At 47.0% G+C, this 17,959-nt stretch overlaps 1 protein-coding gene across 7 annotated transcripts in view; it reads right to left on the bottom strand.

Annotated features, from left to right (window-relative positions):
• Positions 1–17,959, bottom strand: part of UBP1 (upstream binding protein 1) — a 262,645-nt gene that overhangs the window by 181,423 nt on the left and 63,263 nt on the right. For all 7 annotated transcript variants that reach the window (XR_004538055.1, XM_033930367.1, XM_033930368.1 and 4 more), the window contains one exon: positions 17,690–17,841. Coding sequence is in view for 5 of the 7 variants with exons in the window: in XM_033930367.1 (XP_033786258.1) it covers positions 17,690–17,841 (152 nt within the window). In the remaining 2 variants the exon portion in view is untranslated. The remainder of the gene's footprint in view (positions 1–17,689; positions 17,842–17,959) is intronic.

Genomic DNA, 17,959 nt, shown 5'->3' with positions numbered 1-17,959 from the left:
CTAACTTGTAACCGTCTTGAATAATGTCCAAAACCCACCGATCGGACGTGATCCGGGCCCACTCCGTCAGAAAGAAAGACAGCCGCCCCCCCAATGGTCACGACGGAGGGAGCCGACCTCCCGTCATTGGGAATTACGCAAGGCCGGGGTTCGCACTGGTGGGGCAGGTTGGAGCTTCTAAGGACGACAGGAACTTTTAGGCAGAAAGCGAGTCCTAGAATTATAGGAAGAACTGGAAGATGGTGGAAAGGACGGTTTCCCAGGTCTATATCTCCTAACATCCCGGAAACGATTTCTGGCAGACAACGCCCTCAAAGGTGTCTTAGGTTTATCTTCCGGCAACCTTTGCGTTTTGGTATCCCCAAAATCCTTAACCAATTTTTCCAAATCATCACCGAAGAGTAAACGACCCTTAAAAGGAAGCCGCACGAGTCTAAGCTTGGAAGCCACATCCGCCGCCCAGTGACGAAGCCACAAGGATCTTCGAGAAACCACCGAGAGCGCCATTTGTTTCACTGAAGCTCTAATAATATCATAGAGGGCGTCCGCCATATACGCCAGACCCGTTTCCACATCTGGAAAGTCAGATGGCACCGGCACCCCAGTCTCCATCCACCTATCTGACATACCTTGAATCCATTGCAGGCAAGCCCGTGCCGCACAGGAACTGCACACCACCGCTTGCAAGGTAACCACCGCCACCTCAAAGGACAGCTTAAGGGAAGATTCAATCTTTCTATCCTGTATGTCTTTGAAGGCAATACCTCCCTCGACCGGCAAGGTAGTCTTCTTGATAACCGCGACCACCAAAGCATCCACCCTGGGGTTCCTAAACCTGTCAAGTTCGTCCTGAGAGATAGGATACAACTGGCGCATAGCCTTCGACACCCGGAGACCGGCCTCCGGGGTGTCCACTGGGCAGAAATAAGCTCAAGCATTGCTTTGTGTACCGGGAACGCTTTAGCCGGCTTTTTTGTGCCCGCCATAAGAGGATTAACAGAACCAGACGCCTGCGTATCCCACTGAGAGATATTAAGGCCCTGTAGCGCTTTGGTAATAAAGGAAGGCAATTCCTCCCTATGAAAAAGCCAGAGCGCAGAAGGATCATCCACCTCCCTTGTCAGCGCATCCTCAAGCTCCAAATCTTCCACCTCACCGTCTTCCAGCGAATCTGGACGGGACAGAGAGAAAGCGTTGTCGGAGAAAAAGGCATCACCGCCCATAGGTGTCACCTGGCGCCTCTTAGCAGCCTGAGATTCCAGAGGAGATCCACTGGCCTGAAGGACCAATCCCTGGCCTAACATACTGGCCTGACGCTGAGCAAGCTGAGAGGACTGCATTAAATAGGCCTTGTGCATTAACATCACAAACTCCGGAGGAAAAAACCACCGGAGTTGAATGGGCTTGGGTGGAAACGGCCATCTCCTGTCCCGAAATCGGACCCGCAGCAGAAGAAACCGAAGCAACATCGCTGACAGCCGGCGCGGCCGCCGATGTGCACCGAAGCAGAACAGCTGCAGCAGCGAGCGTGGGAGACGCAGGGCCGCTTTCGCCAGCGCGGGAAACGGCCGATACAAGAGGTGCGAACTGCACATCGTCCGCACACCCCGCTGCACATAGGCCCGACGGAGTTCGCCACTTCCCACAGCGGGAACACCTTTTAACCACCTTAGCTGCCATGAAAACACAACTGCCGATCAACCACATGGCAAAGAACCTCCGCGATAAACCTGGCAGAACCAATAACCCTAACGATCAGATAAAAACAATAAAAAACAGCACTCACCCTGGAGTTCACCAATGTTAATGCTGGTAGCTGCTGACTGGGACAGCCAGCCAAGCTCTGTCCAGGAACAGCACAGGAGCCTCTGTGCACAAGTTGTTTGGTGGTTTTTTTGTTGTTGTTGTTTTTGGGGGGGGGGGGGGGGGGTTTAAATGGGAAAGAAGAAAAACACAGAAGACCATGAAGAACCCTCAATCTAGGGGAGAGGAGGGTGGAGCAGGGACCTGGGGGGGCCCAAGTGTGACTCCCAAAGTTGGCACTGCTCAGCCAAACACCCCAAACCGACTGAAGAGAAAAATTCTCAACAGCAGAATACACAAAAATCTAGCCAGAAACCAGGAGCTTGTGGAACAGCGACCATCACCTGCTGGGAGATAGAGAATACTGAGGTTAAAGGGGGGTGCCAACCAAGAGGTTGTTAATCAGGTCTCTATCTCCACCTGCTGGTAGATGTGTACTTTCCCACTAGTCTCTGGATTCATCTGCTGCTGTTGCTGAGGAAAGAGAGATTTCTAGAATTGAACAGACTGCAGAACCAAAGGCAGCATGGTTTTACAAGAGGCAGGGCTTGTCATAATAATCTGATTGATTTCTTTGACTGGGTAACAAACAGTTGAATATGGGAGCGTCAATAGATATAATCCCTAATCCTAGGATTGCTAGACTACTGCAACATCCTCTACCTCCCCTGCCCTGCCATGATGACCAAGCAACTACAAACAATCCAAAATACTGCTCCGAGACTCATCTACTCATTGAGGAAACATGATCATATCACAGAGGCTTACATCAACTCACACTGGCTACCAATCCAAGAAAGAATACTATTTAAATTCTACTGCATGATATTCAAAACCCTAAACGGAAACAGCCCAGCCTACCTAAACAATCGCCTCATCCAAGCAACCTCAATCAGACATAGAAAAACGCACTCCCCATTCACACCTCCCCCGATCAAGGAAGTAAAACGGACAAAACAATACAATGGCCTCCTAGCCACTCGAGCCGCAAAACTAGATAACCAAATCTCCAACCTACTGTTAACCACCCCAGACTACAAGATTTTCAGAAAAGAAATAAAAACTATACTCTTCAAGAAATTCCTGAAACAGTCCTAACCTCACTTACTCTTAACAACTCTTACTCTTGACAAATGATCTACTCTTAACAACTCTAGAAATGACAAATGATCTACTCTTAACAACTCTAGAAAGGACAAATGATCTACTCTTAACAACTCTAGAAAGGACAAATGATCTACTCTTAACAACTCTAGAAAGGACAAATGATCTACTCTTTACAACTCTAGAAAGGACAAATGATCTACTCTTTACAACTCTAGAAAGGACAAATGATCTACTCTTTACAACTCTAGAAAGGACAAATGATCTACTCTTTACAACTCTAGAAAGGACAAATGATCTACTCTTTACAACTCTAGAAAGGACAAATGATCTACTCTTTACAACTCTAGAAAGGACAAATGATCTACTCTTAACAACTCTAGAAAGGACAAATGATCTACTCTTTACAACTCTAGAAAGGACAAATGATCTACTCTTTACAACTCTAGAAAGGACAAATGATCTACTCTTAACAACTCTAGAAAGGACAAATGATCTACTCTTTACAACTCTAGAAAGGACAAATGATCTACTCTTTACAACTCTAGAAAGGACAAATGATCTACTCTTTACAACTCTAGAAAGGACAAATGATCTACTCTTTACAACTCTAGAAAGGACAAATGATCTACTCTTTACAACTCTAGAAAGGACAAATGATCTACTCTTTACAACTCTAGAAAGGACAAATGATCTACTCTTTACAACTCTAGAAAGGACAAATGATCTACTCTTTACAACTCTAGAAATGACAAATGATCTACTCTTTACAACTCTAGAAATGACAAATGATCTACTCTTTACAACTCTAGAAATGACAAATGATCTACTCTTTACAACTCTAGAAATGACAAATGATCTACTCTTTACAACTCTAGAAATGACAAATGATCTACTCTTTACAACTCTAGAAATGACAAATGATCTACTCTTTACAACTCTAGAAATGACAAATGATCTACTCTTTACAACTCTAGAAATGACAAATGATCTACTCTTTACAACTCTAGAAATGACAAATGATCTACTCTTTACAACTCTAGAAATGACAAATGATCTACTCTTTACAACTCTAGAAATGACAAATGATCTACTCTTTACAACTCTAGAAATGACAAATGATCTACTCTTTACAACTCTAGAAATGACAAATGATCTACTCTTTACAACTCTAGAAATGACAAATGATCTACTCTTTACAACTCTAGAAATGACAAATGATCTACTCTTTACAACTCTAGAAATGACAAATGATCTACTCTTTACAACTCTAGAAATGACAAATGATCTACTCTTTACAACTCTAGAAATGACAAATGATCTACTCTTTACAACTCTAGAAATGACAAATGATCTACTCTTTACAACTCTAGAAATGACAAATGATCTACTCTTTACAACTCTAGAAATGACAAATGATCTACTCTTTACAACTCTAGAAATGACAAATGATCTACTCTTTACAACTCTAGAAATGACAAATGATCTACTCTTTACAACTCTAGAAATGACAAATGATCTACTCTTTACAACTCTAGAAATGACAAATGATCTACTCTTTACAACTCTAGAAATTACAATTGTTCTTCCATTGTAACCCCCATTTATTATATCTTTTGTAACCCCCATTTTATATCTTTTGTAATCCGCCTTGAACCGCAAGGTAATGGCGGAATAGAAATCTCTAATGTAATGTAATGTAATGTAGCACACTTGGACTTTAGCAAAGCTTCTGACATGGTGTTGCATAGGAGATTGATAAATAAACTGAATGCATGCAGTTTAGACCTTAAAGTAACAAAATGGATTAAAAGCTGGTTAGGTGTTAAAAACTGGTTAGGTGGAAGGAGACAAAGGATAGTGGTAAATAGAGTTTGCTCGGAGGAAAAGAATGTTAGTGGAGTGCCGCAGGGAATCTGTCCTTATGCCAGTTCTATTTAACATCTTTGTGAATGATTTTGCGGAAGGACTATGTATATGGCAAAGTATCTTTTTGCAGATGATACCAAGCTCCGTAATAGGGTAAGACACCCTGGAGAGTGAGGGTGACATGAGAAGGGATCTGGCAAAAACTGAATGGTCAAGCAATTAGCAACTAAGATTTAATGTTAAAAAAATGCAGGTTCATGTGCTTGGGCTGCAAAAATCCAAAACATTGTAGTATAGGAGGTGAAGAACTCCTATGCACAGAAGAGAAGGACTTGGGGTGACTTGTCTGATATCTCAGGGTGGCAAAATAGGTAAAAAAGGCAACGGTCAAAGCCAGGAAGATACTTGGATGCAAAAGGAGAGGAATTGCCAATAGGAAAAGGGAAGTGATAATGCCACTGTATAAGTCTCTGGTGAGGCCCCATTTGGAATACTATGTGCAATTTTGGAGATTGCACCTTCAAAAAGATATAAATAGGATGGAGTTGGTCCAGAAGGCTGCTACAAAATTGGTTAGTGGCTTTTGTCGCATGGGGATAGACTTAGAAAGCTTAATATGTATACTATGGAAGAAAGAGAGGAGAGGGGATATGATAGAGACATTTAAATACTCATATCTCTGCGGCATTAATGTGCAGGAGACAAGTCTTGCTCAAATGAAGGAAAACTCTGAAAGGAGAGGGCATAGGATGAAGTTGAGAGGCGATAGGCTCAGGAGTAATGTAAGAAAATACTTCTTTATAGAAAGGGTGGTAGATAAATGGAATAGTCTCCCAGTGGAGGTGGTGGAGATGAAGACGGTATATGTATTATAGATAGCATGGGACAAGCATGTGGGAACTCTTAGGGAGAAGAGGAGATAATGGATGGTGTGGAAGGGCAGACTGGATGGGCCATTCGGTCTTTATCTGCCATCATGTTTCTAGGTATTCATTTTATACCTGGAATAATGAAGAGTTAAGTGGCTTGTCCAGAGTCACAAGGAACTGTACTGGAAATTGAACCCAGATCCCCTGGTTTCAAGGCCACTGCACTAACCATTAGATAGCTACTCCATTCCAAATGTAGGAAGGAGGACTATACAGAACTAGTGAGGGAATAAGGAATAAATCAGATCAGCTAGGTAGGCTGAGGCTTGTGGTATACTGCATTTTGCTACTATGTACCTCTGCCCACAGTACAATAGAGGTTTAAAGCAGTATCCGTTATGCTGGAGACAGCGTGATCTTACAGAATATTGGTACATTTATGGTGAGATTGTCTTGACTTCATCACAGTTTTGGAGCCATCTGCAAGGGAATCTTGACATACTAGATACATACGATGAACTTAATAGAGAGCTACAGTATGTACCGAATTTTCACGTAGATAACGCACACCCGTGCAAAACGCGCACACGGGTATAGCGCGCGGGAAACCAAAATATATGCAAATAAATTTTTGTATACCGCGCACACCCGTATACCGCGCATGCTGCCCGACTCTCCTTTCGCCCGTCCTGACTCTCTGGAGACCCCGACTCTCCTTTCGCCCGCCCCGACTCTCCTCTCCCCCTTGAAGTCTTGTTCCCACCCTGAAAACCTGATGCCTCCCCCCCCCCCCGACGTCCGATTCACCCCCCTGCAGGACCGCTCGCACCCCCACCCCGAAGGACCGCTCGCATACACCTGCACCTCCACCCCGAAGGACCGCTCGCACGCACTCCCACCCGCACCCCCACCCTGAAGGACCGCTCGCACCCCCACAGCCTCCCGACCCCCCCCCCATCATGTAGAAGCTCCTACCGGTGTCCTGCTGCTTCCTCTTGGCGGTCCCGGCCCTTCTGTGAGCCCTGCGCCTGCGCTGCTTCCTCTTCCGGCGATCTCGCCCTTTCTCTGAAGTCAAGCCCTCTTGCCCCGCCGACTCCCCGACTCCCCGACACGATCAAGCCCTCTTGCCCCAGCCAACCGCGGCACCCCCGACACGATCGGGGCAAGAGGGAGCTCAAGCCCTCTTGCCCCCCCGACTCCCCAACTCCCCGACAATATCGGGCCAGGAGAGAGCCCAAGCCCTCCTGGCTCTTGCGACCTCCCCCCCTCTAGTTGTTCGGGCCAGGAGGGAGCCCAAGTCCTCCTGGCCCTGGCGACCCCCCCACCCTGCTAGTTGTTCGGGCCAGGAGGGAGCCCAAACCCTCCTGGCCACGACGACCCCCCTACCCCCACCCCGCAGGCAGCCAACGACGGAATGAGGCCGGATTGGCCCATCCGTCCCAAAGCCTCGCCTACTGGTGGGGCCTAAGGCGCCTGGTCCAATCAGAATAGGCCCGGGAGCCTTAGGTCCCTCCTGGGGGCGGGGCCTTGGGCACATGGTCTTGGGCACATGGTCGGGTTGGGCCCATGTGCCTCAGGCCAAGCCCCCAGGAGGGACCTAAGGCTCCCGGGCCTATTCTGATTAGCCCAGGTGCCTTAAGCCCCACCAGTAGGCGGAGCTTTGGGACGGATGGGCCAATCTGGCCTCATTCCGTCGTTGGCTGCTGCCGGACAGGCGGGTTTGGTTCCCGTCTGTCCGGCCAACTACACAAAGGTATGGGGAAGGGGGTGGGGGTGTCATGGGGATCGGCCAGGGGGGTCGCGAGTCGGCTAGGGGGCGGTCGGAGGTTCTTGGGGGGGGGGGGGTCGTTGGGGAGAGGGGGGTTTGAGTCGAGGGCAGGAGGGCCTGGGTTCCCTCCTGCCCGTAATGTAGTGCGGGGTGGGGGTAGGGGGTCGCCGTGGCAAGGAGGGTTTGGGCTCCCTCCTGGCCCGATATTGTCGGGGAGTTGGGGAGTCGGCGGGGCAAGAGGGCTTGGGCTCCCTTTTGCCCCGATCGTGTCGGGGGGGCAAGAGGGCTTGAGCTCCCTCTTGCCCCGATCGTGTCGGGGAGTCGGCGGGGCAAGAGGGCTTGACGTCAGAGAAAGGGTGGGACCGCCGGAAGAAGCAGCGCAGGTGCAGGGCTCACAGAAGGGCCGGGACCGCCAAGAGGAAGCAGCAGGACACCGGTAGGAGCTTCTACATGATGGGGGGGGTCTGGAGGCTGTGGGGGTGCGAGCGGTCCTTCAGGGTGGGGGTGCGGGTGGGAGTGCGTGCAAGCGGTCCTTCGGGGTGCGGGTGCGTGTGAGCGGTCCTTCGGTGTGGGGGTGTAAGCAGTCCTGCGGGGAGGGGGGTGAATCGGATGTTGGGGGGGGGGAGGGAACTATGTAAAAAAAATTTTGTACAACGCGCTCACGCATATAACGCGCAAGGTTATGCACGGTTTGTAAAAACCGTGTATAACGCACGCATTATATGCGTGAAAATACGGTAGTCTTAATTTATTCCCCTCAGAGTTTGACATTGGTACGTACAAAATTTTAAAATATGGCATTTATGCAGCTTGTTTTGTAATCTCAGCAAAACAAAAGTCCTGCAATCTACTTTCTGCCACCAAGTGGCGACAATGGTTAAAATATGCATTTATAATGGAAAACAGCTCTTTACAAGAACATAGTAACATAGTAGATGATGGCAGATAAAGACCTGAATGGTCCATCTAGTCTGCCCAACCTGATTCAATCTAAAAATATGTTGGGGGGTTTTTTTTTTCTTCTTCTTCTTAGCTATTTCTGGACAAGAATCCAAAGCTCTGCCCGGTACGGTTCTTAGGTTCCAACTACTGAGGTCTTCGTGTCAAACAAGGCCAGGCGGGCCGAATCCGGCCCACCTGGCCTTTTTAAGTGACAATGCTCCCAAACTTCCCCATCTCATCCCAGCATGTCTTCCCTCCCACGCCGGTCTGATGTCACCGTCACACTGAAAAATCTGCTGGCCTCGGCAGCGATTCAGCAATGTGTCCATGGCTCCCCTTCCTGCTTTCCGTCTGCCGTGGTCCACCCAGGCGGAAACAGGAAGTTGCGCATTATTGGAGACAGACTGCTGCAGACAAAAAGCAGGACGGGGAGTCACATACAACATTGCTGAATTGCCGAGGCTGGCAGATTTTTCAGCTTGACGGCGACATCGGATAGGCGCTGGAGGGAAAGACATGCTGGGCTGTGAAGAGAAAGACAAAGGGAGAGAGGTTGGACCTAGGGTGGTGTGGAGGTAGAGGGAAAAAGATACTTGAAGGGAGAACCGTTGGGAAGAGAAAGGGAGAAATGGTGGACCATGAGATGGAAGGGAGAAATATTAGGCCTGGGGGTGGAAGGGAGAGAGAGATGCAGCATATTTTTTTGTTCTTTCCATCTCATTGTTCAGCATCAAGAGGGAGGGAATAAGAACAGAAGAGAGAGGGAGTAAAATGTTGGACCAAGAAGAGAGATAGAAGGAAATAGGAGGCTGGGAAAGGAGTGAGATGGGAAATGGAAGAGCTACAGAATAAGAGAAGATGGAAAATTGATAGGTAGCTGAAAATTTAAAAAGAAGAAGGATGAGAAAGAGGGTGAGATTTGAGTGGACAGAAGCAGAAAAGAAAAGAAAAAAGGAGAAAAGTTGAAAGGGAAAAATCAATATGTTGGAGATAGGGACTGGAGCAAGAGAGTAAAGGAGAAAAAAAAGTGGACAGCAGACACTGGAAAGAGAATTAGAAGATAGACAAAATCAGAAAGAGAAACTGGAACCAAATGCAAAATGACCAGGTAGAACAAAAGGTAGAAAAAATAATTTTCTATTTTGTGATTACAATGTCAGATTTGAAATGTGTATCCTGTCAGATCTGATGTTAGACAGCAAGTGTGAACTAGGACTTAAAAGAGAGAAAGTCTATTTTGTAACACATAGCCGGCGTGGGGTTGGAGAGGTTTTAGTACCGGCAGCAGCAGTAATGGATCAGACGCTCATAGAAGTCCTATGAGCATTGGAGCAGTTACTGCCCCTGCCAAAACCCACGCTGTGTGTTAGTAAAGGAGGGGGTAAATATCTAAATAAAAAAATTCGGCCCACAACTTAGCCTGTGTTTTAGATTTCAGCCCCTTATGTGATTTGAGTTTGACACCCCTGATCTACACCTTCCTAGCCATTGAAGCCCTCCCAAGCCCATCCTCCACCAAACGGCCATATACAGACACAGACTGTGCAAGTCTGCCCAATACTGGCCTTAGCTCTTCAATATTTACTATTATTTTCTGATTCTAGATCCTCTGTGTTCATCCCACACTTTTTTGAACTCCGTCACTGTTTTCATCTCCACCACCTCTCTCGGGAGCGCATTCCAGGTATCCACCACCCTCTCCATAAAGATTTCCTTACATTGCTCTTGAGTCTCCCACCCCTCAACCTCAAATTATGTCCTCTGGTTTTACCATTTTCCTTTCTCTGGAAAAGATTGTCTACATTAATACCTTTCAAGTATTTGAATGTCTGAATCATATCTCCCCTGTCCCTCCTTTCCTCTAAGGCAGGGGTCTCAAAGTCCCTCCTTGAGGGCCGCAATCCAGTCGGGTTCTCAGGATTTCTCCAATGAATATGCAAGAGATCTATGTGAATGCACTGCTTTCACTGCATATTCATTGGGGAAATCCTGAAAATCCAACTGGAGCGCTGACTGTAACTATTCGCTGATTGTCCAGCCCTTCTTTGTTGTGAACCACCTCGAACTTCTACAGCTTTGGCGGTATATAAGAAATAAAATAATAATAATAATAAGGTATACATATTCAGGGCTTCCAGTCTCTCCTCATACGTCTTTTGTCACAAACCTCCTATCATTTCCTCTGGACCGCTTTAAACCTTTTTGTGTCCTTCGCCAGATACGGTCTCCAAAACTGAACACAATACTCCAAGTGGGGTCTACATAGAAACATAGAAATAGACGGCAGATAAGGGCCCACGGCCCATCTAGTCTGCCCACCTTAATGTCCCTCCCCTACCTTTGCCCTGTGAAGAGATCCCATGTGCCGATCCCATTTGGCCTTAAAATCAGGCACGCTGCTGGCCTCAATCACCTGTAGTGGAAGACTATTCCAGCGATCAACCACTCTTTCAGTGAAAAAGAATTTCCTGGTGTCACCTCGTAGTTTCCCGCCCCTGATTTTCAACGGATGCCCTCTTGTTGTCGTGGGACCCTTGAAAAAGAAGATATCTTCCTCCGCCTCGATGCAGCCCGTAAGATACTTGAACGTCTCGATCATGTCCCCCCTCTCTCTGCGCTCCTCGAGCGAGTATAGCTGTAATTTGTCAAGCCGTTTTTCGTATGGTAGATCCTTGAGTCCCGAGACCACCCGGGTGGCCATTCTTTGCACCGACTCCAGTCTCAGCACATCCTTGTGATAATGCGGCCTCCAGAATTGCACACAGTATTCCAGGTGGGGCCTCACCATGGATCTATACAATGGCATAATGACTTCCGCCTTACGAAACCCCTTCGTATGCAGCCCATGATTTGTCTTGCCTTGGACGAAGCCTGCTCCACTTGATTGGCAGACTTCATGTCCTCACTGACGATTACCCCCAAGTCTCGTTCTGCTACCGTTTTTGCTAGGATCTCGCCATTAAGGGTATAAGACTTGCATGGATTCTGGCTGCCCAGGTGCATAACTTTGCATTTTTTGGCATTGAAGTTGAGTTGCCATGTCCTAGACCATCGCTCCAGTAGGAGTAGGTCGTGCATCATGTTGTCGGGCACTGAATCTTCGTCTGTTGTGCATTTGCCCACTACATTACTCAGTTTGGCGTCATCGGCGAATAATGTTATTTTACCTCGAAGCCCTTCTGCCAAGTCTCTTATAAAGATGTTGAATAGGATTGGGCCCAAGACTGAGCCCTATGGTACTCCACTAATCACCTCCGTCATTTCGGAGGGGGTGCCGTTCACCACCACCCTTTGGAGCCTACCTCCAAGCCAGCTCCCAACCCATTTCGTCAATGTGTTACCTAATCCTATAGAACTCATCTTGCTCAGTAACCTGCGGTGTGGTACGCTATCGAATGCTTTGCTAAAGTCCAGGTACACGATGTCCAGGGACTCCCCAATATCCAGCTTCCCCGTTACCCAGTCAAAGAAGCTGATCAGGTTGGATTGGCAGGATCTCCCCTTAGTAAATCCATGTTGTCGGGGATCCCGTAGATTCTCTTCATCCAGGATCTTATCTAATTGGTGTTTGATTAGAGTTTCCATTAGTTTGCTCACTATCGATGTTAGACTCACTGGTCTGTAGTTTGCTGTCTCCATCTTTGAGCCTTTCTTGTGGAGTGGAATGACGTTAGCCGTCCTCCAGTCCAACGGGACGCTGCCTGTACTAAGGGAGAGGTTGAAGAGCGCGGACAGTGGCTCCGCCAAGACATCATTCAGCTCCCTAAGCACCCTGGGGTGCAGGTTGTCCGGCCCCATTGCTTTGTTAACCTTGAGCTTTGACAGCCCACCGTAGACACTGCTGGGCGTAAACTCAAAGTTACTAAACGGGTCAACTGAGCCAACCCTTGTCTGTAGCTGAGGGCCGAGCCCTGGCGCTTCTCGGGTGAAAACTGAGCAGAAGTATTCATTTAATAGACCTATACAGGGGCATCAACACCTTTGTTCTACTGGTTACACCTCTCTTTATACAGCCCAGCATCCTTCTGGCAGAAGCCACCACCTTTTCACCTTTAAATCGTTGGACACTATCACCCTAAGGTCCCTCTCCTCAACCGTGCATATCAGCCTCTCACCTCCTGGCATATACATCATCTTCCGATTATTAATCCCCAAATGCATTACTCTGCATTGAATTTTAGTTACCAGATATTAGACCATTCCTCTAACTTTTGTAGATCCTTTTTCATGTTTTTCACTCCCTTCTCAGTGTCTACTCTGTTACAAATCTTGGTATCATCAGCAAAAAGACAAACCTTTCCTTCTACCCTTCGGCAATATCACTCACAAACATACTGAACAGGATCAGCCCCAGCACCTAACCCCGAGGAACTCCACTACTCACCTTTCCTTCCTCCAAGCAAATTCCATTAACCACCACCCTCTGACGTCTGTCCGTCAACCAGTTTCTAATCCAGTTCTCCACTTTGGTTTCTAACTTCAGCCCTTCAAAAGTTTGTTCAAGAGCCTCCTACAAGGAACCGTGTCAAAGGCTTTGCTGAAATCTAAGTAAATTATATCTAGCATATGTCCTTGACCAAGTTCTCTGGTCACCCAATCAAAAAATTCAATCAGGTTCGTTTGACAAGATTTACCTTTAGTAAAGCCATGTTGTCTCTTCTCCAGTCCCCAGGAACCACTCCCGTCTCCAGAGATTTGTTGAATAAGTCTTTAATAGACCCACCAGAACCTCTCTGAGCTCTCTCAGTATCCTGGGATGGATCCCGTTCAGTTCCATCGCTTTTGTCCACCTTCAGTTTTTCAGTTGGGTGAATGGTCTTGTCCCCGCAGTGAGGCATGAAGGATCGCGCGGTCCCCGCAGCCCACACCCGCTTGCCCAATCGATCCTAGTGTTTAGTCAGCTCTCTCCCTTCTCCTCACCTTAGTTTGTAGGTTTTCTTTTTCGGCGACCCGCATGCTATCAGAGAGCCGCGCACCCGCTGCTGCTCAGTTTCGATCTTCTGCTCTGACGCAACCGGAAACAGGAAGTTGCAGCAGAGCAGAAGATTGAACACTGAGCAGCCGCGCGTGCGCGGCTCTTTGGGAAAGCGTGCAGGTCGCCGAAAAAGAAAACCTACAAACTAAGGTGAGGAGAAGGGAGAGAGCTGGCTAAACAGTAGGATCGATTGGGCAGGCGGGTGGTGGCTGCGGGGACTGTGCGATCGCTCGTGTTCCCGGCTCAAACTGGAAGGAGGGAGTGAAAGGGAAAAGGATTATGGGCCAAGGGGATGAAGACGGAAGAAAAATCCACAGCAGGAAAGAAAGGGAAGGACAGGCAGGTGAGCCAGATGCTAGAAGCAGGGGAGGGGGGGAAGAAAGAGGGAAAAAAGCTAGATGGTGTTGAAAAGAAGAGACACACTGGTATGGAAGAGGAAGATAGGGGAAATCTGGACACAGGAAGGTAACAGAAAGAGGGGAAATTATGTTCATGGGGCACAGGGACAGAGACATAAAGGGGATATGCCATGGGGATGGTATATGGACACAGGGGGGGGGCAATGACAGATACATAGGGGAGATATTAGAAATGGAGAAAATAGGAGCACAGAAGCGAGATGGTTTGTGGGGATGGGACAGGGACCAAGCTCGCAGGCTCCAGTGGCTTGCACAAATTACATTGTAACGTGCCATGAAAATAAGAGGGAGGAAGGTAGATAGATAGGCCACGCGAGAGGAGCTGAAGGGTAGTAGAAAGGAACAGATGGTAAAGGTGGGAGGGAAGGGTGGTGGTGGAAAGGAATAGGACAGACATTGAAGGAGGGTGGAGAGGAACAGACCCCAAAGGGAAATGTGGAAGACAGAGTGGGAAGAAGACAGATGCCAGACTATGGGGGAGCGGAGGGAAGAAGATGGGTGCTAGACCAATTGGGGGGGGGGGTGAAGGGAGAGGCACAGTAACAGCAAATGGAAGACGCAGAGAGAAGACACACAGTGGATGGAAGGAATTGAATGAGAAGATGTGGAAAGCAGAAACCAGACAACAAAGGTAGAAAAAAAAATTATATTTATTTATTTATTTTTTGCTTTAGGATAAAATAGTATATTAGTTGTGTTGATAAAAATTTATAAACAAAGCTCTGCCAGCTGAACATCTCTTTCTCTAGTTCAGCAGCAGGAACTTTGATTTATAAGAAAGGAATAAGCTAAATATTACAGTACTAAGGCTTATATGGATGCAGCGGGGACGATGACAGGGCGGTGAATGGGATGGCAGTGGCGGTGACGGGGCGGTGAAAGGGATGGCGGTGACGGGGCGGTGAAGGGAACGGCGGTGACGGGGCGGTGCAGAGGATGGTAGGCCGGGGACGGGGCGGTGACGGGGACAGATTTTTTCCCCGTGTCATTCTCTAATCTCTTTCTTCAGGTACTCTCCTATGACAGATTACATGTTGCTTAGGAATCTTTGCAGAATTATTTTAATTTTTTTTATTTGAATTAGGGAGAGAAACAGGGGAGAGAGGATATTATGTATGCTACTCTATTTTGTGCAAACATTTGAAATAATCTCATAAAATGAGTTTAAAAAATTTACACCAAGACTTAATTTAAAAAACATTCAAAGATCTACTTAAACTTGGCTATTTAAATTAGACTACAGCTATATTTCAACTTCTTGGATGGTTGATGATTTCTGCCCTCTTCTTCCTACCCTTAATCCTGCATCTCCCATCCCACCTTGTCAGTATTCCTCTTGTGTTCTTCCCTACAAGTTACCAGAGCTGTGGAATCAGTACACCAAATCTTCAACTAGTTTTCTATTTCTCCTTTAGTTTTCTATTGCCCAACTTCAACACCTACTCCCACAAAATATTAGGCTTTAAATTTTCTGATCTGAAATACTGGTTAAACATAACATATTTATCAGTTTGTTAGATCTAGAACAGAGATATATGTATAAAATTAGTTTCATATACCGAATATAGTCGCATATAAACAGATTTATTGGCCAAAAATGGAGGAAGTTAATTAGGATAAGAACTTTTCAGCACTACCTCACAAGGATCTCTACAAGAGGGTCTGCAACTCAGACCTATCTAGCTAAACAAAGCCACAAAGATGATGACTTTCAAAGACAAATCCTTAAAATAATCCACTCCAGAGGTTCAAAAAGCATATCTAACACAATATTTAGGTCCTATAGTGCAGTGTTTTTCAACCGCTGTTCCGCGGCACACTAGTGTGCCGCGAGATGTTGCCTGGTGTGCCGTACGGTCAGGGCCGCCATCAGGGCAGTACCACCAGTCTAGGGAGAGGGGCGGTCCGCCCCACGTGGACAGGAGAGAGCTGGACGGGGGACCCGCGGAGTTCAATACATCTCGAGCCGCGAGGCTCGTCTTCTGTTCCTGCCTGCCCTGCAGCTAACATATAGCCGATCGCAAGCGTTCCCCGATGTCAGCGCTGACGTCGGAGGGAGGGCTTAAGCAAAGCCTGCCCTCCGACGTCAGCGCTGACGTCGGAGAATACTTCCATTCGGCTATTTGTGTGCGGCAGGGCAGGCAGGAGCAGAAGACGAGCCTCGCGGCTTGAGCTTCGTTTTGCTGAGAAAGTTGCAAAGATGGGCTGGGAGGCAAACACGGAACACAAAAGGGGGGAGGGAGTGCGTTTTGGACACAAGGCATGAACTTGGGAGAGAGGAAGGGAGGGAAAGAGATGCTGAGGTGGGGGAGGGAATGGGTTTTTGGACACAGAAGAAATGGACTTGGGAGAGAGGAAGGGAGGGAAAGAGATGCTGAGGTGGGGGAGGGAATGCGTTTTTGGACACAGAAGAAATGGACTTGGGAGAGAGGAAGGGAGGGAAAGAGATGCTGAGGTGGGGGAGGGAATGCGTTTTTGGACACAGAAGAAATGGACTTGGGAGAGAGGAAGGGAGGGAAAGAGATGCTGAGGTGGGGGAGGGAATGAGTGTTTGGACACAGAAGGCATGGACTTTGGAGAGAGGAAGGGAGGGAAAGAGATGGTTGTGTACACGGGGAATAGAAGAAAGGAGAATTTTTGGTCATAGGGAGGGAGTGAGGTACAGATAGTGGCATACCAGGGTGGGGAGGGGGGCGGTCTGCCCCACCCCGGGTTTACGTCCCAAGGGGGTGCACAGCTGGCCACCCTCCAGTGTTGTCCCTAGGCCGGCAAACTGCGGCTCTTTAGCCACTTGTGTGCCACCGCCGCCAACGGTGTTGTTGGCGGTGGCAGCATTATAAAATACTTTCTTTGTGTTTATTTGATTCCTATTCAAGAGAATTACTTTATATATAGTCAATATAGGCACAGAGCTAAATTTTTTAACATTTTCTAATGGTGGTGTGCCTCGTGATTTTTTTCATGAAACAAGTGTGCCTTTGCCCAAAAAAGGTTGAAAAACACTGCTATAGTGTATACCTCCTCTCTTTCCTGCCACCCCTCTTCCACCAATATCTGCCCCCTAGCACCCCCACTGCTGCTGCTTTCCCAAAGCAGCAGCAGCATCTGCAAACTGAAACAAATAAGCTGTGGGACCTTCCTATACATATCCGTGGCTGCTTGCTTTGCCCCAGAAGAAGTTGGAGAGGGTGGTCTGGCAGCCACAGGTATGTATGGGAAGATCCTGCAACTAGTTTGTTTCACTTTGCTGCTCAAGCTAGAAGAGTGGTACTGGAGAGGTGCTGGTCCTGACTCCATTGGCTACACGGCCTCCTGCTAAAAGGTGTGTGGCCGTGCATCTTAGAGGGAATATTGTATGTGATCATCTCTGAGAAAAGGTGTTAACATTACCAGAAACAAATGAGGTTTTCACTAATTCTGATAGAGCAAACAATTTGTAATGCAACAGTCCAAATGCCATACTTTTTGTGTGAAAAAAAAGGTTACAGTTCATACATGTAACTTGACTGCTTACGGACCTCATGACATGAAAAAAAACACAAAAACCCACAACTGGCCCCACTTAACATTTTAGATCCACTACTTTAATTACCTTTTCCCAGAAATGGTGACATATAGGTATATGGGGTAAAAGAACAATGATGTTTCAGCTATCAAATCATGCAGTCCACAGTAGTCTGTTTTATTGTTAAGAAAAGGCAGCAAATTATCTCTTATCAACAGACAAGAAATCTCATGCACAACTTTGATAATGTTATTAGCTCAATAAAAAGGTTACTGACCTCCAACGAACTTAAGTTTGACCAACAACCGATATGACTACTAAAAGGCTCACCAACAAATCCAAGCCAGCCTCGCGGACCAAGTTGCTTTTATAGGAGAGGACAAAAAAAATAAAATAAAAGGAGCCTTTGATGAATACAAGAGCCACCATACACACCTTGGTTTAAGTATGTGAGTGTTTCATCATGCAGTTTGACAGCTGGGGATGTGGCAGCACACAGGACGTACTGAAATGGAGGATGCTTGGTCTCATTCTCTGATGGAAGGTTGGAGTCTTCCTGCTTAAAAATGGGCAATGCCAAAACATCACTGAAATTAAAGAGAAAACATGATATTAACATCTTATGTAGTTTGCACAAAAGTAAATATAGTATGCATGTTTCTAGAAGATGAACAAGTTCCAAGGCTTTTTGAGAAATTGATCATG

This window comes from Geotrypetes seraphini, chromosome 2 (genome assembly GCF_902459505.1).
Source record: "Geotrypetes seraphini chromosome 2, aGeoSer1.1, whole genome shotgun sequence".
Lineage (NCBI taxonomy): Eukaryota > Metazoa > Chordata > Amphibia > Gymnophiona > Dermophiidae > Geotrypetes > Geotrypetes seraphini.
The sequence above is the reverse complement of the archived record's forward strand: the minus strand, read 5'-3'. Positions and strand labels throughout refer to the sequence as shown.